We start from the raw sequence: 23,920 nt of genomic DNA, 5'->3' as shown, positions 1-23,920 counted from the left end.
AATTAATTAATTAAATTAATTACATGTTAAATCTGTTAACATTTACTGTGTTCACTAACGTATGTTTTTAGTGGGGAAGACACATATTTAATGACAGGGAACACAGTTCATGATACTCTTTAATTTTATTTTTAACTAACAAATAATAATTGTCTATTTTTATGGGGTACAGATGTCAGAGGCATTTGAACCAGAGCAACTCCATCTTGAATAGGAGCTTGGTAAAATAAGGCTGAAACCTACTGGGCTGCATTCCCAGATGGTTAGGCATTCTAAATCACGAGATGAGATAGGAGGTCGGCACCAAATACAGGTCATAAACACCTCACTGATAAAACAGTTTGCCGTAAAGAAGCCAGCTAAACCCTGCCAAAACCAAGATGGCAACGAGAGTTCTCACTGCTATACACCCATCAGTGCCCTGACAGTTTACAAATGCCATGGCCTGTTAGGAAGTTACCCTATATGGTCTATAAAGGGGAGGCATAAATAAGCCACCACTTGCTTAGTATACAATCAAGAAATAACCATAACAGCATGTAACCAGTAGCCCTCGGGGCCGCTCTGCCTATGGAGTAGTCATTCTTTATCCCTTTATTTTACTAATACACTTGCTTTTACTTTACTATATGGACTCACCCTGAATTCTTTCTTGCATGAGATCCAAGAACTCTCTCTTGGGGTCTGGACTGGGACCTGTTTCTGGAAACACAGATATTTCTTTGACATAGTGATTTCAATTCCTTTGCATATTGTGAAAGGAAAACAAATTTGGGGGCCCCCAAATCACTAAGCTAAAGGGAAAAGTCAGGCTGGAAAATGCTCAGGGACAACCTGCCTCCCATTCTATTCAAAGTGATCCCTTTGCTCACTGAGATAGGTGCATATCTGATTGCCTGCTTTGGAAAGGCAAATCAGAAACTCAAAATAATGTAACTATTTGTCTTTTACCTACCAGTGACCTGGAAGCCCCCTCCCTGCTTTGAGTTTTCCCGCCTTTCTGGACAGAACCAGTGTATACCTTATATATATTGATTTATGTCTCATGTTTCCCTAAAACGTATAAAACCAAGCTGTGCTCTGACCACCTTGGGCCCATGTCATCAGGACCTCCTGAGGCTGTGTCACAAGTGTGTGTCCTCAACATTGGCAAAATAAACTTTCTAAATTAACTGAGAACTGCCTCAGACATTCGGGGTTCACAGTATATACTCAGAAGTAGGACTGCTGGATCATATGGTAATTCTGTTTTTAGAGTTTTGAGAAACTTCCATTCTATTTTCCCTAAGGGCTGCACTAATTTACATTCCCATCAACCGTGTACAAGGGTTCCCTTTCCTCCACATTTTCACCAACACTCATTGTCTTTGGTCTTTTTGATTATAGCCCTTCTAACAGTGTAAGGTGACATCTCATTATGCTTTTAATTTGTATTTCCCTGATGATATATGATGCTGAGCATTTTTGCTGGTCATTTTTATGTCTTCTTTTGAGAAGTATCTGTTCAGGTCCTTTGCCCATTTTTAAATTTCTTCTTTTGCTGTTTTGCTATTGAGTTGTGTGCCTTTAATTTTTGCACTTTGCGTTGTGCGTTTTATTTTCCATGCTTGTTCTCTGCTTCTTTATTCTCTCCTTTTCTTGCCTTCTATTGAGTTGATTGTGTTTTCTTTGTTCCCTTCCCCTTGTCTACTAGTTTGGGAATTATACATACTAGCAAAGAGATACCCTTCAATTTTTAAAATAAATACTTACCAAAGCCTAAGTTCCATCAATTATCTCTTTCTTACTTATGAAATTGAGAAAGGCCATTCACTCCATGTCGCTACCTCTCCCTAATAACTTTTAAAATTTTTTATTTGTCCAATATTTTATTTCCACCTTTTTTTTTTTTTTTTTTTGAGTCTTGCTCTGTTGCCCAGGCTGGAGTACAGTGGCATGATCTTGGCTTACTGCCACCTCTGCCTCCCGGGTTCAAGCAATTCTCCTGTCTCGGCCTCCCAAGTAGCTGGGACTACAGGCGCACGCCACCATGTCTGACTAATTTTTGTATTTTTAGTAGAGACAGGGTTTCTCCATATTGGTCAGGCTGGTCTCGAACTCCTCACCACAGGTGATCCACCTGCCTTGGCCTTCCAAAGTTCTGGGATTACAGGGGTGAGCCACCACGCCCAGCCTCCACCTTGTTTTATAATTCCTTAAAGTTAATTGTTGTTAAATCAGGAGAGAAGTATTTTATGTAACATTTCTGTGTATCAGCCCATCCCACCAACTGGAGTGCCCTGATTCCATAAGTTTGGCAAGTCACTTACCTTCTCTGGCTTTCCATTTCTGGTCACAGCTGGGAGAGGCTCTGGAGATCATCTAGCAAAGGGACTCCCTCACTTTGCCTGTTTCTAGGCACTGAAAAGTACAGGCCACACATATATTCAGTAAAAGAAATCACTTGAGCAATTCAAACAGGCTGGAGGAGATATCAGCTATTACAGGAGATCGGGCAGAAAAGTTTCTTAAACTTAAGAGTGAAACGACCTAAATTGAATTTCAATGAGATAAACAGCAGTTTACTAAAAGCTTTGTGAAGCAGGGGAGGTTATTTTCAGAGACAGGGCAACCCCATAGGGTGCTGTTTGGTCAGAATTGGCCCGAGGAGGTGAGACCCTGACCTGGGAAGGCAGCAGGTGTCCGGGAAGCACTGTTAGCAGCAAGAGCTAGGGGAGGTGGCCGCCGATTACATAGAGGAAAGGAGGCAGGTCGGCGCTGATCCCAAGGGCTCTGGTAGAGGGGCAGGGAGACTACCGTTATTGGTCCTTCATGCAAACTTTAGGATTTTCATCCATTGTGTATTGCTTGAAGATGCTGCATTGCACCAAGTCTTCAACTTCTCCCATGACCGAGACAGGTCTGATGTGAGTGCAAGCAGTTAGTACTCGCCCAGCTGCGTGCCGAGGCCTCCTCCAGAATCCAGACCGCATCTCCGAAAGCCCGCCCCGCCCCGCCCCCAACACGCCCGTCCCGCCCCGCCCCCAACACGCCCGTCCCGATAACCAGGCTCCGCCTCCAAGAGCTCTCCCGCGCGCCCCCAGAGGAAACGGAAGTCGTATCTGTCCGGACGGAAGCAGGAAGCAAGAGCGTAGGGCCGCGCTTGCGGCGCTGCTGGCTGAAGCTGTGTGGGTGGGGGTCGGCCCGAGGCGATGGCGGAGAAGTTTGACCACCTGGAGGAGCACCTGGAGAAGTTCGTGGAGAACATTCGGCAGCTCGGCATCATCGTCAGTGACTTCCAGCCCAGCAGCCAGGCCGGGCTCAACCAAAAGCTGTGAGTGGCGGCCCGAGGCTGCCGGGGTCTCCCCAGGGCCTGGCCGGGAAGTGCGTGCTCGGGGAGCGGGGATCTAGGGAGCCCGAGCCGAGCCTGACCGCTGCTCGTGCCCCGCCAGCCCTCTGGTCTGGTCCCGGAGCTCGGGCCGCCTTTCCTGGCTGTGTTCAGAGGGCGGGGCCCGCGCTCCCGCCTGTTGCCAACCGCCTCCTTCCCAATTTGCGTTAGAGGAACCTGTTTGAGGCCCCTGTGGAGACGTCATCATGGCCCGATGATATACTTTCCGTTTCCCTATCAAGGGAATCATGCTTTCTCTTCTAGCGTATCCCCTCTCATGTGTAACCCCCTCCCAGCCTTTTCCTCCTGGAGCCCTTCTGGGAATTCAATCTCTGTCTCCAGAGGGGAGGCTGGCTCCACAGTGAGTGCACGCCCTAAACTAGGCCTCAGAAGGTGAGGCTCCGAAGCCACCTGCTGCATAGGCCTGACAGTGGAGGAACTAGGCGGGAGGTGGTGCTGAGAAAGGCTGCAGAATGTTTATTATTATTATTTCCTGGCAACAGCCTTGTGCTGTTCATGTTGCTAGGCCCTGGGATGGAGAAAAGGCAAATGCAAGTACAGCACTTTCGAGAAGGACTTTATATGGGGCACGGACATAGAAAATGTTGCAGCCGAGGTTCCATACCGAGTGCTGTGGGAATAGCCAGGCCAGCCTGGTGGTGTAGGAAGGCTCCAGAGAGGAGACGAAGCTAAACCAGACAGTATGGCTTTCTTTCCCTCAGACTTTGAGTATAGTCCGCTGCCTCATGTGTTCGCTGAAACCGCACACACAGTCATATGCACAGTCAGGTAATTGTTTTTGAGAGAAGGTTCATATTTTTCATCAGGTTCCCTCTCCATCCCCCTTACTGGCAATTTCTAGTTGAGAAGGAAAGTAACAAATATTTAAGGGTATTTTGTAACTCTAACGGTGTCCTAGGAATCTTGTAGCTAACCAAAGAGGTAAGAGCCATGTGTAACCCGCACAGCTGTGAGGAGAACGAACTTGCGTGGAGCCCCAGTTGGCTGGGTAGCTCTGTGGGTGGTGCTTATACTGTCAAGTGAGATTAACCAGATGCCTGTGTGTTTGCCTTTCCCCCCAGGAATTTTATTGTTACTGGCTTACAGGATATCGATAAGTGCAGACAGCAGCTTCATGATATTACCGTACCGTTAGAAGTTTTTGAGTAAGTAACATTCTTGATATTCGTCTTGGGTATAAATCTTGTTCAGTTATGGTGTGGTATCGTGACTTCTTCATCACTGACATTTGAGTGCCTGCTGTGTGGTAGGCACAGCCTGGGTGCTGGGGATGTGCCGGTGGAAAAAAAAATAGACAAAAATACCTGCCCTCATGGAACTTACGTTCTAATGGGATTACAAAACTAAAAAAAAAAAAAAAAAAGAATCTCCTTAATATTCTATTGTTGAAAAAAAGTTACATGTAAATAAAAGCTTATTAAATATATGAAATACATCATAAGTTCTCAAAGTCCTGCTTATGCTAAAGAACAGCCACAAAACTTCCTTTTTTCCTTAAGAGGTGAAAAGTCCTATGAGGGCTATATTGTAAATTTTTTAAAAAATGGCAGCCAGAAGCAACCTGAAAAGCAATCTGGTCTGATGTTCCCAAACTGCCCGTGGAGTGCTAGTTCTGAGAGATGAAAGTATCTGTTCCGTCAAAGGAGGAAAGAAAGGGTTCTTATTCCAAGCATGTTTGGGGAGGCTGCTCACTGTTTTCTATGGAGAGTTGTGTGCACCTATCTTAGTAATAGTCCTGAGAACACATACAGGAATAAGCTTTTAGATTTTCAAAATCCAGGTTTTCTCGCATTGATTTGGTCACATCTCTGATTTCACACATGAAGGACCTGATAAGTAACTCCAATAGGTTGTTTACCTAGTAAGTGTCAGAGTTAAGACGAAACCCCCGGACTCATACTTTACTGACCAGTGCAAAGCAGCCTCTCCGTGATGGTACTGGCTTGGAACAGCAAGAACATTCTAGTATTTCTTGCAGCAAAACTGCAAATGTAAATCACTAGATTTCCTTAGGCAGTAAAGGGAAAGAGTTATGGCTGTTTTCCATCCCAAAAGGTCAGAGATACAAGTTCTAGCTATAGTGCAGCAGCTGCCTACAAAGACAGGACACAGAGGTGGTTTTGGTCTCTGATCTTCTGTTCACCTGCTGATGACTTTGCCCCATATTCCTCACCTGTGCTCAGTGGGCACCACTGAGGTCTATGACTTCAGGTGGGATGAAGGTCTTGCACCTGAGACAGCTCCAGACTCGGCTTTGGCTTTCTCAGTCCAGAAATACAGAGCGTCCTCCTTTGTGCTCTTCTGATTATGAATGCAGGGGATGCATATAGTGACAAGTGGCAAGTAACTACTCGTGTCCTCTGAAGCAGAACAAATGGAGACTAATGTGAACAGATTGCTTAAGGGCAGAGGGAAGTGCTGGGCACGGGGAAGAGTGAGATTGACCTAGGGTATCAGGAAGAGTATGCCAGTGAACCCTAATACAGAGCGGTGCTGGGAGTTTATCTGCAAATCGGTGGTTGATGTCTACCCAATGTAGAAGGAATTTCCAGGTCCCAGTGGCCTTTGCAGTGTGTACATTTTCATACACACCAACTGTGTCTTTAGCTAAGATGAAAGCAGCTTGGCCCTTGTGGCCAGGACTTTGTGGGTGGGCAGGAGTGGGTTCACCCTTGGGTCTTCAGAGAACCAAGTCTGAGCAGTAAGTCCATGCTGTTGAAGAAACGACCGTCAGCTGACATGGTTGACCTTATTCTGTGAGCCTGTCAGGTTTTTCTTGAGAAATGGATAGGTTTTGTTTAGAATTAACCGTAATTTTGCCACATTACATTATTTCAAAAACACTGAAATGAAATAGAATTTCTAGAACTTGTGATGTTTTTATCTTTTGCTATCTATCAAGGCTAGTTTTTATACCATTGGTAGTAACCTAATGATATCTTTGTTCTGAAGTGATTATATATTTTTGGCCCCAATTATAAAAAACGAAAGTAGAGTTAGTTTTCAGTTTTTGTTTTTTGTTTTTTAAATAATGAATGATTCAATTTAGTTGAATGATAAGGATTTCTTTAAGGTACAGAAAAAGGCAGGTGGCCTGCTCTTGGTAAAATATAGGTATTGATCTAGGCAGTATGTTAATTAAATCTTCAGGATACTGAAGATAATTTCTGGGGGAAGTGTTAAAAATTCTCAGTAACAGTTTTATACTGTTTAGAAATAATTGGCCAGAGTGTCTCTGTTATACTTAAGTTACTTAGGTGTATTTAGTAAAGTGGTATATCAAGCCCCCTCTTCTTTTTAAAACAATGGAGTGGTTTGTAAAAGGATCTTGGGGTCGTCAGGGCTGGGGCTCTTGTGCTTGTAGTTCTCCTTTCCTTTCCCCTGAAGCTCCTCCACAGAGGAGGGGGGGCTTTGCCAAGCAGCAGGGCTGACTTAGAGTGGAGGCTGCATCGTAGCAGGATCCTCCTGTGTCACCCAGGCCCAAACCCCTGGATCTCATTTGGTTTTTTCTTTTGTCAAGAGTTGCCTTACCATACAAGCTGCTGTAAGGATCAAAAAGGTAATAAATAGCATGAACGAATTTTGAAAAGTGCAAATGCTAAGCAAATGTAAAGTGGTATGGCTTGTGAAGCGTGCTTGGGTTTCTAAGTGATCATTACTTGATTTTATGAGCTGTTCGTATTATCAGAAGTAATGAAATCAGATTATCTATACTTGTGTAAATGAGGGAATTCCCCTGGTTCCTACACTCAGTTTTGTCTAAACAAGGCCATGTGCAGTTATATATACCTGACCTTTTCCCCCCCATATCTTTCAGAAAGCTGTGAGAATAGGTGTCAGTCATGGGAATGCTAATTGAAATGTTTCATGTTTCCAGATACATAGATCAAGGTCGAAACCCCCAGCTCTACACCAAAGAGTGCCTGGAGAGGGCTCTAGCTAAAAATGAGCAAGTAAAAGGCAAGATCGACACCATGAAGGTAAGTCTCTAAGGAGTGTCAGAAATACACGGGGAAGAGATGCCTTCTCAGCGAAATTTGGTTGAGAGACTCATTTTTTTTCCATACTTGCTAGAATATTGACTTTCATGACTTTACACGTTGAGATTTCTGAATTGTGTAATAGGCAGTAAGTAAAATTAGATATCAGCTGTGTAATAGCATACAAAACATACACTAATCTTACTCTTAAGGAAATCCAGGGTAATTTTTGTGATGGTAGTTCTCACTGGCTGTGATCATTTTCATTTTTTTAAGATGCACTTTTATTGCATTGATACTTTCTGTCGTAATTCCTACTGTTGAAGGCTTTCCCTGTAGTCATGGTTCTTTGGTTTAGAGGATTCTTGAATATTGATTTTTCTTTGTCCAGCTTCTGACCTCCAAACTTCTTTTTACCATATCCACTGTCAATGAAATTCTCCAGATCACTTAGTTTTTCTTTGCCTTGATGAGATGTAGAGAACTCTCTGCACTTGAACATGAAATATATAATTTTTTCTTAAATTGACTCAAATGTACTTCAAATTGGTGTTTTGTTTCTTTATTTGGACTTAACGGCCACTCATTTCTGTTGGCGCCATGCAACTGTTGCCATGTGCGGCGGGGACCCCTGCCCGCCTCTCCTCCCAGCTCACAACATGTGCCCCCTCCTCCTCCCAGCCATCCACGCCGGCCTGGTTTTCGGTTATGGAATACATCCAGCCCTTTCTTTGTGTTCTTTTCTCCTGCCATCTTCTCCACCTGGAGCTCTTCCATGTTCTCTTTGCACAAGCGACTCTGTCCTTCCAGTTTCAGATGATTTCACCTCCTCAAAGAGGCCTTTGGGACCAGCCTTTTCTAAAGCTTTCCTTGAGAGTACTGGTCAAGATTTACCTTTTAATTTTGTTTTTTCTGTTTGTTCTGTCTCCTCTGCCGGCTGCTTGAGCTCCAGGATCACAGAGGACGTGAGTGTTGTGTTCCCACTGATGCCTGGTGCCAGACTGGGACACGTGTGCTCAGCCATGGCTAATGTGCGCAGGCAGGGATGGTCACACAGTGGCCTCTTGGCGCTCTGGCCGAGTGGGAGGAGCAAGGGGAGGAGCTGTCAGAAGGAGACCTGCCTGGTCACAGGGCTTCCAGAATCCCATCCAGGCGATCCCCTCCTGGTGGTAAACAGGACACCTCAGAAGTGGTGTTTTGTCATAGTTCTTACGGCGCCCACAGCCTCATCTCTGTTTTGTCCATTTGGGATTGAGGAGTTGTTGAGTCCATTGTCACCTTCAGAGCCAGTGCACTCCTTATCAATAGCGAGGGCCGCTGGTTTTGATTGTTCCATTTCGCTTGGTAAAGCTGAGTGAGAATTATATTGGCCAGCAGAAATGTCTCTCTACATGTGAACACAGCCACTGGGCCACCAGGGACGTGGCTTACAGTTCCAGCAGGCTCCTGTCACACCGGTGCCTTTGGGCAGTACAGAATTGTGCTGCTGGTGGTGACGTCCGGGGCTGTGCAGTGTCGCTTCCTCTTGCATATGTTGCCATTGGTGTCATTTCCTCTCTGAGATCAGTGGAAGTCTCAGGTCAGTCCTGTGGCCCTGTATTGCTTAGTGGGCCATGTGTTTAAACTTCCAAAAGGCATATTTTAAATAGTTATTGGAGTGTTGATGTGAAGAGCTCCTTTGATAACGTATTTTCTTTGTAGAAATTTAAAAGCCTGTTGATTCAAGAACTTTCTAAAGTATTTCCAGAAGACATGGCTAAGTATCGAAGCATCCGGGGGGAGGATCACCCGCCTTCTTAACCAGCTCACCCTTCCCGTTTGAAGATCCCCCCGTGACTGTGATGCGGCGTGAGCCTGGGACTGCGAGCGCTCGTGCCACCTTCCTGCTGTGGTGGGATTGGGTCCTGGACACACCCCTCAGCCACTCTGTCCTCATTGTTTGGCCTCATGGGACGGAGGGGCTGGAGGAGAGGCGGATCTGTGCCCCAGCTGTTCCAGCAGCTTGTCCGGCGTCAACTGGCTTTCAGAGTGCTGACCCCTCGACACTGTAGGGATCATTCTCTCTGCGGGCAGATGAGGCGCAGGAAGATAGGCTTGGAAATGTTAAATATGATGGGTAAATTAAAAGTTTTACGACATTCTACCTAATATTTTTCTTTTAATGTGCTCTTTCTGTTCTATTTTATTATGGTGTCAGAAAGCTAAAACGACTAGGAAAAATTTTTTTAAAAAAAGAGAAATCGGTTTAATGTAGGAAGTACTTAATTGGTATTATATTTTACATTTTCAAGTATAGTGCATAAAGAATGTTTTAAATGTAACTGTTTTCATGGATTTCAATTAGATATGCGTATAATAAACTAAGTATGTGGCTTATTCCATGTAATTATTTTTGTAATATTTTTATAATATAGTACAATGTGTCTTGCAAACAGTTAATTATGACTTTCCCAGAGGGTTGGTAATATTCATAAGAAAATTTGTTCTCCAGGCATTTAGGCAGGGAAAGCTAAAGCAAAATGCAGAATTCCAATTTTTTCTACCAACCCTTTCCTAGGGGCCATAGTACACCAATTTATTGACACGCTGGAAAGACGCCCAGCAAGGCTGTGTTTCAGCTTCAGTGTGCTTACAGATCCCTAGGGGATTCTGTGAACCTGCAGGTTCGGATTCACACGTCCATTGGGCCTTGCAAACTGCATTTCTCATGAACTGCAGGTGGCGCTGTTTCTGTGATCTGTGGGCCACCCTTGGAGTGGAGGCCCTAGTGCGGCCTGTGCTGAGGTTGACCTGTAGACCCCTGTGTCCGAATGGCCTGGGCAGGCTTGTTAGTAAGGTAGCGCTCCAGTTCAGACCTGTTGAGCCGCAGGCTTTAGGATGGGCCCTGGGAATCAGCATTAATTTGCCTCCTACGAATGATCCTGAACCAACCTCGATCTAGCCAGGGCTGCTGGAGTAAAACACCACATTCTGGGTGGTTTAAACAACAAACATGTATTTTCCCATAGTTCGGAGGCTGGAAGTACAAGCTCACAGTGCCTGCAGGGTGGGTTTCCCCCGAGGCCTCCCTGGCTTGCAGACCTGCTCGCTTTGACCTCACATGGTCGTTCCTCTGTGTGTGTCACAGCCCTGGTATCTCTTCTGTGTGTCCTAACCTCTTTAGAATCTAAGAACACCAGTTAGATGGTATTAGGACCCAACCGAAGGACCCATTTTTAACTTACTTCTTTGAAGACTGTCTCCAAATGCAGTTGCATTCTCAGATCCTGGGGTTAGGGCTTTGACACTGGGGTTTTGGGGGATGCAACTCAGTCCAGAATACTCCCCAGGAGGGTTGTATTTACCAAGAGTCAGGGGCCAGGCTCCTTAGGAAGCTGGTCCCTCGCTAGCAGTTCTGTTCTCTCCAAAACAGCACCAGAAAAGGACTCCTACCCCTACCAAGGGGAAGAATTTCTGCTAGAGTAGAGGAGGCCCCTGTCTGGCAGGTTCAGGTGCCTGAATCGCTGTTCTGCCTTGTTTTTCTGGCATCAGGATGCTGACTTGGCTGCTGCACGAGGGCCATATGGGCACGCGGCTCGCTGGGCTCTTCCCACACACTTCACCTGCATCAACTCACCTGGCCTTCACCAGCCCTGTGAGGTCTGGCTTTCTTTATATTACTGATGTTGAAGCTGGGGCACCAGGGCTTAACATGCCTGAATCGCTGCAGCTTCACCTCCCTCTGTGCTGGTTCCAGATGGTTCCAAGGTGTCCACAGTCGTCTCTTCCTGGGCTCTGAAACATGGAGCATGTGCCGGCAGTAGGGGCTGTTGTACATATCCTGGGACTGAGTTAATCGGGTGGCCTCAAGCTGTTTTAATCTTGGTGTCTGAGCCTTGGGAAGAGAGGGTGACTGTCAGCTAGAGATGCATATCTGGTAGCCCTGAAAACAGCCCCACAGCATGACAAGTCTGCTGACCTAGGCCCAGCAGGGGCAGTGTAGCTGTCACACATTATTCTGGAATATTCACCAGTCTTTTTTTGAGTAAAGGTTTGGGTATATGGATGCACTGCCTTGGAACTCCTAACTCTCATCAGTGTGTCTGATGACACCACCACAGTGGGTCCCCAGGCAATGAATAGGTATTGGAGCCCCTCGATGCTATGACAGGCCACATGCCCCTTAATTCCACGGGAAGGTCTCGTTTTTCCACCCCACCTGCCATTACTGTTAGTTGCAAGTGCCCATCACTTTCAAATCCTCTGACTTGCTGAGGAATCTGCTTAGCTCGGAATTGATGTCAATGTGAGAGCGCTGGAGGGTTGCAGGCCGCGTTTGACACTCGGCGAGGCATGCTGTGACTGTCACTGACACTGTCTTCCAGGGCTCTCCACCTGGAGGAGCTTGGGTTCAGATGCACACACCTGGCTGGTCCTTCATCCCTTCTTCTCAAAGACCTCATTTTGGTTAAAAGAATGATTGCGAGAGCCATCCTGGGGTGGTATCAACCATTTTGATCAGCTTTTTCACATCACCCCTGCCCATTGCCACTCAGTTCGTTCCAATCCCTGCCTTGCTTCTGTCCTCTTCTTCCCCACCCCTTTCTTCCTCCAGACACAGATCAGGCAAACAGCCCCAGGGCCCACTGATTTTTGTTACGCCCAAGGACACCACTGAACCACCACGAGGCAGGTACGGACTCAAACAGGGCCTGAGCCTGTATCACTGTTTTAAATAATCTGTGCTGCCTCTGTGGGTCAGAATGAAAAAGCAAAAATTAAGCCCCACCTTTACACAGAACTAGAACATTCTTTATCTTTTTGGGTGTACAATCAGAAGGGTTCATTACAGAAAACTGAAAAATAGAGCTACAAAAGTCTCCACATTTCTGCCCAAATTGTTACTATTGTGATTTTCATCCATCTAGATGTTCTTCTCTTGCACAGATGTGCACACACACTGAACAACTAGATGTGGAATTATTACTATACTATGAGTTGGTAACCTTTATTCTTTTAACAGGATGCCATGAAATCTGGGCAACTCAATAAACTTCCTCTCACATAATTTTAATATTTAGTGTTCCATTAATATGTGAACAGCAGATGTGTTGTTATTTACGTGCTGGACACAGGTTAAGCACTTTCCATGCATTGCCTCAATTCCCACAGTAAATCGGTGAGGTTTACAGATGAGGGACCTGAGGCGCCTGCTCAGGTCACCCAGCGAATGAGCGGGAGAGCTGGGCCTGTGCCTGCCACGTCACAAGACTCTGTGGCTCTCCTGGGCTTAGTTCATCAGCTCCCATTGGGTACCTGTGTGCTTCACAGTTCTTCACTAATATGAAGTTAGTATCTTTGACCATACATCTTCCACTTGTTCAGTTCTTATTTAGGGTAAATTCCTGGAAGTTGAGCTATTGGAGTTACACTTGATGAGGATTGTGATACCACCTGTCTCTATTGTGCTCAAGTCCTGAAATAACCAGGTGTTAGTTACAAGGGGAAGCGCTCATCTTTGGGGAATATCAGTAATGTCACTGAGTAGTTTATCAATTTTCTGTGTTCTTTTTTTATTTCCATTGTTTGAATCCTATCAAATGTATACGAGTGCCTCATTAAAATATTTCTACAGTCAGTGACAATACAGGTGCTGGCTACAAACGAGGTCACATGTTTACCCTGTATAGCCAGGTGAGCCTGCTGTGTTTCCTGCCACTCACCTGCACAGAATTGACCCATCTGTCCAAGTGACAGAGGTGCCATTGCCCCAAGGGAATTCGACAATATACAGTCCTTGGTCCTGTCAAGACTCAGGTGACGTTAGGTGGCAGATGTACCACTTCTTAAACTTTTTAAATGTATCACAAACCTAAGAAGTTACAAAGGAAAAGATCGACACATTTGGCTGTATAGCTGTTAGAAAAAAATAAATAACATAAGGCTAAAAACACCATAAACTCAAAAGGCAAAAAAGCTAAGAGAGATCTTTTTTTTTTTTTTCAGTAGAGACAGGGTGTCACTCTGGTCCAGGTTGGAGTGCAGTGGCGCAATCATAGCTCACTGTAATCTTGAATTCCTGGGCCCAAGGGATCCTCCCACCTCAGCCTCCTGAGTAGCTGGGACTATAGGTGTGCGCTACCATGCCCGGCTAATGTTTTTTATTTTCATTTGTAAGGATGAGGTCTCACTATATTGCCCAGGCTAGTCTCAATCTCCTGGCCTCAAGTGATCCTCCCTCCTTGGCCTCCCAAAGTGCTGAGATTATAAGTGTGAGCCACTGAGCCCAGTTATAATACTTACACGTATCACAAGGAACTTAATAACTACTATGCAGAGCTCTTTCACAAACAAAACCCAGCAGAAGAATAGGCAGGTGTTAATTTTTACGTCGTTTATAAAGGAAAAAAGGCAATAACTTGAATGTCCATTAATAATGGCTTAGATAAATCACGCTTTATCCATTTGCTGGATAACTATGCTATGACTAACATGAATGAAGGAATGAAGGTCTGTATGCATTGATACAGAAAGATGGACAAATATGTAATTACAAAACATGTTTATTCAATCAACATTAGCTGAGGGTCGACCTTGTCCAAGCTCTATCTGAATAAGTTTCTCCAAAGCAGACTTCTGCCTACTCATGGCAGAACCACCAAGGAGCTTATGAAAATGCTGAATCCAGGCCCCATTCCAACCAGCACAGCTTCCGGAGAGCCCTCTCTTTCCTTGACTTCTAAACAGCATGCTCCAGCAGAGGTTCAGGTTTGGGTTCCTCGAGGCATCTTTCCTTACCCACCCTCTCCCTGGGCAAGCTCCTCTGTCCCCTGGCACCAGTTACTATCCTGTGCTGAGATTCCAGGTTTATAGCCCAGCCTAACTGAGTCCTACACTTCTGTAACCCAACTTCCATTTTTTTTTCCCTCTCTCTATTCCCCAGGAACCTCACACTCAGTGTCTCTAAAATTACACAGATACCTTTCCCACCCAAGTCTCCCTTTGTGTCTGCCTCAGAAAGTGGCATGAACTTTTAGCTGGTCATATCATCTTTGCCTCCTTTCTGTCCCTCCCTCTTCTCCTGCCCTGGTATCATTGCCGTTGCTAAGTCTCCTAAATATCCCATTTCCTTGATTTTATTTATTTATTTTCCCTCCAGTCGTACTCATATTTCATCCTCTCAGTCCACCACACCTCCACATAACTCATCTCTTTCCTGGTTCACCTGTGCCCATCTTTCAGGTTGCAGTGTAAAAGTCATTTCTGTTATCTCACCTTCTCTGACACCTCAGACCAGTGCTGGTCTGTTTGTCAAACTCTCCTTTGACATCCAATAAGTGTCAAAGGTAACTCAGAGTTACAGAGGAAGTATCTGACCTTCAACCCTGTAATCTCCTGAAGAGTCTGGACCACACCAGCCTTGTCCACTACTATACCCTGCACTTATCACAGTGACTGAGACATAATGGGTACATATCAGTTATTAAACAAATGAATGAGCAAACTGATGTATGCATTTGGCCTCAAATTCTATAACACAAGTAAGTCTGGGTGTTTAAAGAACCAGAAGCAGTGTTTGTCTTCTTCCTTGTACCAAAAGATTCTCTTCTGTGTTTTTGGAAGAAAAATAACTAAATGACACAAAAAGAAAACAAATGACATGACTTGGTGATAAGGAAGAAATACTGTGGGTGGCACTGGGAGTCACACAGCTGAGAAAGCCGGAATTTTTGCAGATGGCCCTGGCATACACACGCTGCAGCAGAACTCTGGGAGTGCAGATCCTCTGAGGGTAGGACGGGCTGCAGTGTGCGGGACCACCAGGCCACGGGGCAGGAGTGGTGCGTGCATAGGTGGCTGCCGGCAGGAGGCGGGAGAATTTCTGTGTCCCCAGCAGTGTCGCAGGAAGCCCCTGAGGACACTGCCAGAGGAAGACTTGAACTTCCTCATTTCCCAGGTGGAGGTCAGTGTCCTCTTCCTGAGCTGGTAAGTGCGGGTTCTCCACAGACATAAGCTCCAGCTTGTCATTCATACACACACAGTCTCAAAACCACACACATACTGGGCGGTTTGTTTTTGGGAAGTGCATGGCAAACAGAGATGGGGTGCACGTGCCCGTGTAATTTTAAACACATTGGAAAGATAGAGGAGGCCGGTTCTAATTTGAGGACTGTCTGGCTGCAGTGATTTATCGTACACAAACCTGAAGCGTCACCACACTGCCGTGTTGGCACAGATGCAGATGGCATCGTTCTCACGAGTTTTTTGGAGAATAGAGCCCTCTGAAGTATGAATTCCCTGCTTACAAGCAGGCTGAATGGCATAGCAGTTCCATCACCAAGCCAATTACTAATCCAGGTGTTTTGCAGGCAGAACATTATTATTTTGAATAAACTCGATAGCAAATTTTTAGTATCAACATAAACCCAGCCTTCCAGGGGCTGGCTGACTGGCCACGGGCGTGTGGCCCATCAGGGAGGGGCCGGGTGTCCAGCAGCATCCTGTGACTCACAGCCCTGTGCTCCATCCACTTTGATACTGGAAGGCTTGCACACACCATGTGTACTCAAATGCTGCAGCTGAGACTTAAAAAAAGATTCCTCCAAAATGGTCATGAAGTCTGTGTAGTTTGAGATCCCCAGGCTGACCCATCTGGGGGTGTTCTCTTAGCTGGGTGGACACAGCTGGGGACCCAGCTCCTCCATCCCTCTCTGGAGCCCTGTCAAAGCCCAGGTCTGCTAGGCAGTGTCCCTGAGGTTGCCCTGATGATCCTGCCGTTTGAGGCTTGGCCTCATCACAGGGCTTGGCTCTGGAGGCAGATGTAGCAGCTTCGATGGCGCCACTGCAGAGGGCAGTGCCAGCTGCCATTATCCTTGGGAGCCCAAGACCAGCATCTCCAACTCTGTGGAGAGACTCTGGCGCTGTTCCACAGTAAGAGGTGTCGATCACTGACTCTGGATCGGGCACCGTGCACAGGTTTGAGGGATGGTACCTCGTTTATCCCCAGACCCACTCCACTCACAGAGGGGAGCCAGGGTCGCAAACAGGGAAGGGGCATCTCCAGGGTCACGCATGCGGTAGGCCAACTGCAGCCGGGATTTTGCTGGAAGGGGGCGTCTGCTGCTCAGACTGCCTTTGGTCATTCCATCAGACACAATGTGCTAGAGGTGGAGGGGAGAGGGGACTGAGGGAGACGGGGAAGGTGCCTCGCCTCGTGCTGGGTGGGCTGTGCTGTGTGTGCTGGTCGGGCTGTGCTGTGTGTGCTGGTCTCACCTTCAGCTTGCAGGAGCTCTGAGCATGTCACACCCTGAAATCACTGCGGCTGTACTCATTGCTGGTTAGGGTGAGCAGTGGAATGTATTGGGATGGTTGTTCAGGCAGAGTGTGAGTGGGAACGCAGGTGCCAAGGTGATCAGTAACCCCTGCATGGAAGATGCCATTTCTCCCAGCTGCCAAAGAGCTGCATTAGGAGCAGGGACCTCAAGGAACCCTGTTTTGGTTCCTGCTCCAGTCCCAGATTCCCAGTTCTGTTTAGAAGGCGGCCTCTAAGTACTAGAGCTAATTCATTTTAATGTAACAATGTATATACACACATATGTGTGTATCCATATGTATGTACTGATGAGCTCCGTGTGCATGCATCTGTGTGTGTGTGTGTGTGTGTGTGTGTGTGTGTGTGTGTGTGTGTAGTCATCCAGTCTTTTAGGGACTTAGGGATAAGGCAGGGCAATTGGGGAAGTTTGCAGATGGGAGTCTGGACTGGATTGAATGGTGCTTCCCCCAAAATCGTGTCCACCCGAAACCTCAGATTGTGACTTTATTTGGAACTCAGGTTTTTGCTGATGTAGCCAGTTAAGTTAAAACGAGGTCATACTGGATTAGGGTAAACCCTAAGTCTAATGACTTGTGTTCTTATAAGAGAAAATAGAGACACACGGGAGAGCATGCCAGGTGAGGACAGTGGCCGATCGAACTGATGCACCTGCAAGCCAAGGCACCCCAAGGAGCTCCAGGGTCACCAGAAGCTGCAAGAATCCAGGAGGACCCTGCCCTGGGGCCTTCCAAGAGGGCACAGCTCTGCTGACACCTTAGTTTCAGACTTTTCCCCTCTAGAACCATGAGAGACTAAATTTCTGTTCTTTTTAGCCACTCAGCTTGTGATGATTTGTTACAGCGTCCCTAGGAAAATGATACAAGAGCCCAAGAATGGATGAGACGGGGGATGGTACAAAAGGCACACACGCTGTAGAGAGCTGCAGCCCTGGGGGATTTGGACACCATTGTGATAAGCAGGTGCTTACCGAAGTGTTCAGCTCAGACACAGCCCGGCCCTGGCAGCCCAAGTGCATGACCTGGGAGGTGGCTCCCAGCAAGCTCCCAGGCCCAGGACCCCCTTGCTCAGCCCATGGCCAGATATTGGACCTCTCAGTAATTGGCTGTGCTGCGTGCTGAATCACCAGCCCCCCTTTCACTTCCCACCATGATTTGGCAGCTTCCCGCCCTGATTGGGGGGCTCCCCACGTAGGTCTTACCTGGTTTGGCTGGGTTCCTGAGGCCTGACCTGTCTGCAGCTCAAAGTGATGCTTGATGGTGGAGACCCTGTGCCTCAGCCTGTGGTCCCGGCTGGGCAGGGAGAACTGGCAGGTGTCAGTTTATGGCCCAATTTGGCCTCTTCCTTGCTGTATGGCCTGGTGGCTTCTCTCAGCTGGGGGCACTTCTAGAGTAGGGAGAACAACCTCCCAGTGTTGATAGAAGGAAAGCATGTGCTTACACATTTACTCTCTGTGGTGCCGGGGATGTGCTAAGTAATTGATCAGCCAATCAATAGCAATCAGTCAGTAAAGGGTCACTTTGGTTATTCCTGTCTTTATTTTACTGTTCGATTGCTAGTCTTGGTTCCCAGAGCAACTGTCTAATTTTTTTTCCTTTTTTTTTGCACATTGCATCTTCCAACATGTCTGCTGGACCTTTAGCCCTGGTTCCACGAAGATGGGGATGAGGATGGTGACGTTGAGAAGTCTCCCTGGTACAGAACAGCATGCTTAGATGAGCTCATGCTCAGGTCAGTTTATTATTTTCTTTCAGACATATAGAGAAAGGAGACAGATTGGCTATTACCTCGATGTGGGTACGGACCAATTGAGGTCACAAGATCCCCGTAGCTGCGGTCTTCACAGCAGAGCCGTTATGATCATGAGAGCAGGAAGGAGGTCGGCTTCACCCTGCAGCTGAGCATGAAGAGGAAATTTGGAACAGAGGCTGGGAAAACAAGGGATACACTGGCGGAATATTTATTTCTAGCTTTATTTATAGCACCCTTTGCTCAGAATCAGAAATCAGCAAAGCAGCAGAGAGGTGGGGCTGCCCCTTGAGTACCGGTTGTGGCTGGGGCTTCTCTGGTGCTCAGGCAGTCACATGTCCCTTTGTTTTCCTTCATGGCCCTGCCCTCTTCTGCTCGGCACTGGGTCTGCTTGCCTCTCCTTCTGCAGTTGGCTCCTTGGGGTTTTGTGACCACGTTACATTCTACAAAGCCATTTACTGCCCAGCAATTAAGGCAGTCCTGTAGGAGGGAGGCTGACTGCTAGGTTCCCTCTCTCAGGGGGCTTTTCTGCCTTTGCATTTCTGTTGGGGAAGAGTGTTTCCACTTGGGCTTGTGCTAGGATTTTTCATGATGGATTAAAAAGCATCTGTTTTTCCACTATCGTTGAAGTTTTCCAGGTTTTTTTAGGAGTGAGCAATCTTATACAGGATAATAACGTCCATCATACCTTAAAATTTTAAAAATAATTTTACATAACTTATCTTCCTTAATTTAAATATGCACCAAAAATAATTATAAATGTATATTTATACGTATGTGTTGTATTTTATTTTAATTACGATTGTCCTTTACTGTTTCATGTAGGTTTGCTGCAAATTAGCAAAGGTTCAGCGAAGAGTGAGATGCAAACATAGAAATTAATTTTTCTTCTGCAACAGCAATGCTAAGCTGTCTGCCCAGACAGTGGTAGCACCTCGCAGGCATCAACCAGGACTCAAGCTCACCTGTCTGCTCTGCCATCCTCAGCACGGGCTCTGTCCTCACATTACAAGATGGCTGCTGCACCTCCAGGCATCATGTTTGCATTCCAGGCAGGAATAACGTAGAAGAGGGAGGGCAAAGGTCAGTGGGCAGAAAGATTTCTCCTGTGGAAGCTTTGCCATTTTATTCTGGAAGGGCTGTCTTTCTCATGGACTTGTGCTCACATCTCATGGACAAGAACACTGTTGCACAGCCCCCCTGATTACGAGGGAGTCGAGTGATCTTAGGTTTAGCTCTTACAGTCCTTAGAACAGAGGCAGGCAGGGCAGAGAACAGTGGCAGGCAGGGGCAGAGGGGACCGACAGGGAGTGGGAGCTCTCAGGCAGTCGGCGGGGCTTGCTCTGGCACCTTCAGGATGAGGACGGCCTGGATTTCCATTCACTGGGTGCTCATGTTGGCCCTTCCCTGTAGAAACTTACTTTGTAGAAGTGACTTAAGGCTAAAAATTGAATTTCATGTAAGTAAATTTAAACCCCAGATGTGTCATTGTGAGTTTTCAAGTTTAGTTTATCTGATGAGCACAAGGCCCAGCATTGCGCCTCACTGTCTAGACCGAGTTTGGAATAAGAAGCAGCAGCCATCCACGCGGGGCCGTCTGCAGGCTCCCTCTGGGAGTGCTGAGGAATGACATGGATGGTGACAGTGTTCACCAGAGGTTGCGTCCGGGAGCTGCAGATGAGCGACTTTGTCCATGGCCCTGCCCACATCCACAGCTGCTGCCTCCCTGGCTGGCTTCACCTTTGCCCCTGCCTAGAGTAGTCTCAAGTCAGGGCGTAGATGCTGGAGGGACCAAGGTACATAATCTAACTGGAAAAGCAAGCAGGAGTCTTCCCGATTCTCCAGGTGGGAGGATTCCCGAGTCTCGAGCTGGAGTCCTGGGAGGCACAGCCATTGTCAGGTGCTACCTGCAGCCACGGGTGGATGGGTCGGGGAAGCAGGGCCTCCTCTGCCTGCAGTGGCTGCAGGACTCGTCACCCTCTGTAACGAGTCACCCTCCTTTAACGAGGAGGCGTCACCCTCTTTAACGCATCACACCTAGTTTATTTTCACCTTTTCATCTGCCATCGTCTGTTCCTAACTTCCTGTTCCTCTTCTCAAGGCTGGGGGAGGTGGCTGGATGCAAAGACGGCTCCAGGGCCTGCCGCATCCTGCCTCCTCCTTCCAGCTCTCTCCCCTCTCCTTCCTGCCCAACCTTCCTCTTGAAAATGCCCCGAGCCCTTTTCCTGTGCCTTTGCAGCCATCTGCCTGCAGAGGGGCTGCTGATGAGGAAGAGATGGTCCCTTCCCTACCTGCCCTCCCATGCTCACTCTGGGTGTCCACCCCATCAACCCCCCAGGGACCCTTCTTTTTCTCCCACGATATGTTAGGGGAAGAGGCACATATTTTAAGGTGCTCTCTGGGCAGTCTCTTTGTGCCCCAGCATTTATTAATTTGCAGCCACACACAGCCTGGAGTGTCAGAGTCCCAAAGGGATGTTAACACAGCCGTCCACTGATTTAATCAAAAGCAGCAGCTGGAGCCTGGGGTGCGGTCGAGTTATGAAATTAAGACACTGTGCAACACACAGGATGGGCCTTTTATGCAAACTGTTGGTCTGACCACTTAAAAGTTTGGGATGAGAGTGAAAATTGAATGTTCATCCTCAGATGTGTATCATGCCCCACTGTGAAACTAATTGCATTTCAGTAGCACGTGGAGGCCATTATCAATGCTATTATTAATAACCATTTATTAACTGTGCATAGTGTGCAACCAGAGAGCTTGCTCAGCACAGAGCCCTCCCGTACAGAAACTGGGCGTACACAGGATCGATTTGGACCTGTTTTTTATTGCTGCTCTTGTTAAGCTTAAATAGTCTTTTGTTTGTACAAATGTTATTTTTGTGCAGCAAGCAAGCAAAAGCAGATAGTGAGTGTACTTAACACTGCTGTTTCGCACGCTTGTTTTTCATGGTGAAAAATGTGAATGGTGCAGAGCATTCCAGGCCCAGCCTCAGTGTTTCTAACCACGGACATCCGCAAACCAGATGCCTTCTGTGCGTATATTCAGGTTTGTGCTCAGAAAAATACATAGAGGATCGCATTATACACACCCTTCAGGGTTTTGCTTTTTTCGTTTAAAATACCTTTGCAAATCTTTGTCAGCAGGGGCGGGCTGGCAGGCCCGTCGGTGGTGCCCATGGCATGGAGGAGCCGCAATGTGCTTAGACTCTATGATGCCAGCAGTGCTGTGGGGTACGCCATTGTTCATTGTCCTGGACTGGCATCTGTGGAGTCCCTTGGGATTAATTTCTTAAGATGGAATTATGCGTACTTAAATGTTGCTAATTATTACCAAACTGTGACCCAAAAAAGTGTCACCAATCAGCCCCTCCCAGAAATGGCACGGGGAAGTGTCTGCTTTGGTTCGTCATGTTTCTGAGCTCCCAGCTCTCTGGCCCCCTCTGCAGAGATCAACCACTAAGGCTGTTTATTGAGTGTCCTTCTAGACTTTTTTTGTATGCCACATTCATAGGCATGCTTATTGTGTCTCTCCTAATTCTCCTCAATGGTTGTGACAGTTTCTCCAAACTGGGGCCCAGGATGGGTGGGATCACCTGTGCGGTGTGGAGCTTGGAGCCATGGCTGCAGGGAGCTCAGGAAACCAGAGACGGGTCCCCTCCTACCCGCCCAGTGAGACGCCTGCTTTCCTACCAGGACACAGCAGCAGCATCAGTGAGCAAATTGAAAAGAAGAGACTTTTCTTTGTGCAGCCATTAGCAGAGGAAAACAAATACCCAATGTAGGTGTGTTTTGGCGTTGGTAGGGGGATCAAAGAAATGCGTGGATGCGCCAGCTAGTGAAATGGGATTTACAAACACAATCACGACTTAGTGACAGGAATACATTAGGAAAAACCCGTCGTTAGGTGATTTTGTTGTTGTGCAAACATCGTAGCATGTACTTAATTAAACACACCTAGATGGTGCAGCCTACTACACACCTAGGCTGTGTGGGAGAGCCTCGTGCTCCCAGGCTGCAAACTCATGCAGCAGGTGACTGTGCTGAATGCTGGAGGCAATTGCAACACGGTGGTGAGTATTCGTGTATTGCAACATAGAAAGGGTATAGCAAAAATACTGTACAAAAGACAAAACATGATGGCTTCCAGCTTCATCCATGTCCTTGCAGAGGACATAATCTTATTCTTTTTTAGGGCTGCATAGTATTCCATGGTGTATATGTGCCACATTTGCTTTATCTAGTCTATCATTGATGGGCATTTGGGTTGGTTCCAATCTTTGCTATTGTAAATAGTGCTGCAATAAACATATGCATGCACATGTAACAAACCTGCATGTTCTGCACATGTATCCCAAAACTTAAAATAAAAAAAAAAGAAAAGAAAATGGTTCACCTGTATAGGGCACTTACTATGAATGGAGCTTGCAGGACTGGAAGTTGCTCTGGGTGGGTCAGGGAGTGAGTGGTGAGTGAATGTGAAGGCCTAGGACATTACTGCACACTACTGCAGACTTTATAGACACCAGACACTTAGGCTACATGAAATTTATTAAAAATGTCTTTCTCTTCAATAATATACCAAACTAACTGTACATTTTTAACTTTATAAACTTTGAAATTATTTGTAACTTGACTCTTTTGGAAAAACACTTAGCTTAAAACACAAACTCATTGTATAGCTGTACAAAAATATTTGCTTTCTTTATATCCTTATTCTATAAGCTTTCAAGTTTTTTATTTTTTTACTTTTTAATTTTTTTTGTTAAAAACTAAGACACAAACACAGGCTAACCTACATTACAAACCTATCAACTAGGCTAACCTGCGTGAGCCTAGACCTACACAGAGTCAGGATCGTCAATATTACTGTCTCCCACCTCCACATCTTGTCCCCCTGGGATGTCCTCAGGGGCAATGACACGCATGGAGCTGTCATCTCCCATGACAACAGTGCCTCCTTTCAAGATCCTCACCATAGTCACATCTTCTGCCATATCAGGTAGGGTTGATTCTCATCGTAAGAGATTCTGGGAACTAGGTTGTGGACCTATGTTTTAGGGGGCCCCCGTTCAGCCACTACAAACAGATAGAAGGGAAATGAACAGATTCTAAGTATATAGCTCAGTGAATCATCACAAATGAAACACACCCAAGCAAACAGGGTACAAAGGAACAGCACCTCTCCCACATCCTGCAAGCCCCTTGTGCCTCCTACTTATCCTTAACCTGCATTCCAACAGGACCCACCTCCCACCTCTGAACAGCACAGTTTTGAACCACACATACACCGAGCCACACCGTGTGCGCTTTTGCGCCTGCTTTTTTTGCTCACCATTATATGTGAGATGAATCCCTTTTGTTGTGTCTAGTTGAAGCTTGTTCATCTTCATTGTTGTCATATAGCTTTGACTGTGTGAACACACCACAATCAGGAATCCATTCTACTGTAGGCGGGCACTGGGTTGTTTCTAGTTTTTGGCAACTACAA

At 46.5% G+C, this 23,920-nt stretch overlaps 1 protein-coding gene and 1 long non-coding RNA gene across 8 annotated transcripts in view; one reads left to right on the top strand and one right to left on the bottom strand.

The window, feature by feature from the left end:
- Positions 1 to 610: 610 nt before the first annotated feature.
- On the bottom strand, positions 611 to 2,911 carry LOC131381734 (uncharacterized). The gene is made up of 3 exons (XR_009210635.1): positions 2,797 to 2,911; positions 2,310 to 2,400; positions 611 to 702 (listed from the first exon to the last, which is right to left on the bottom strand). It is a non-coding gene; the product is annotated as an uncharacterized LOC131381734 (long non-coding RNA).
- Positions 2,912 to 3,114: 203 nt separating this feature from the next.
- MED10 (mediator complex subunit 10) overlaps positions 3,115 to 23,920 on the top strand; it is a 340,764-nt gene continuing 319,958 nt past the window's right edge. For 2 of the 7 annotated variants that reach the window (XM_058429984.1, XM_058429983.1), the window contains exons 1-6: positions 3,321 to 3,760; positions 4,450 to 4,533; positions 7,266 to 7,368; positions 18,321 to 18,409; positions 19,327 to 19,510; positions 21,404 to 21,478. In XM_058429984.1, the coding sequence (XP_058285967.1) occupies positions 3,582 to 3,760; positions 4,450 to 4,533; positions 7,266 to 7,368; positions 18,321 to 18,409; positions 19,327 to 19,489 (618 nt within the window). In that variant the 5' untranslated portion in view covers positions 3,321 to 3,581 and the 3' untranslated portion in view covers positions 19,490 to 19,510; positions 21,404 to 21,478. The other 5 variants (XM_058429986.1, XM_058429985.1, XM_058429987.1 and 2 more) reach the window with 5 other exon arrangements.

Source organism: Hylobates moloch, unplaced genomic scaffold (assembly GCF_009828535.3).
Source record: "Hylobates moloch isolate HMO894 unplaced genomic scaffold, HMol_V3 SCAFFOLD_17, whole genome shotgun sequence".
Lineage (NCBI taxonomy): Eukaryota > Metazoa > Chordata > Mammalia > Primates > Hylobatidae > Hylobates > Hylobates moloch.
Note: the sequence above shows the minus strand (reverse complement) of the source record. Positions and strands in the feature narration are given on the sequence as shown.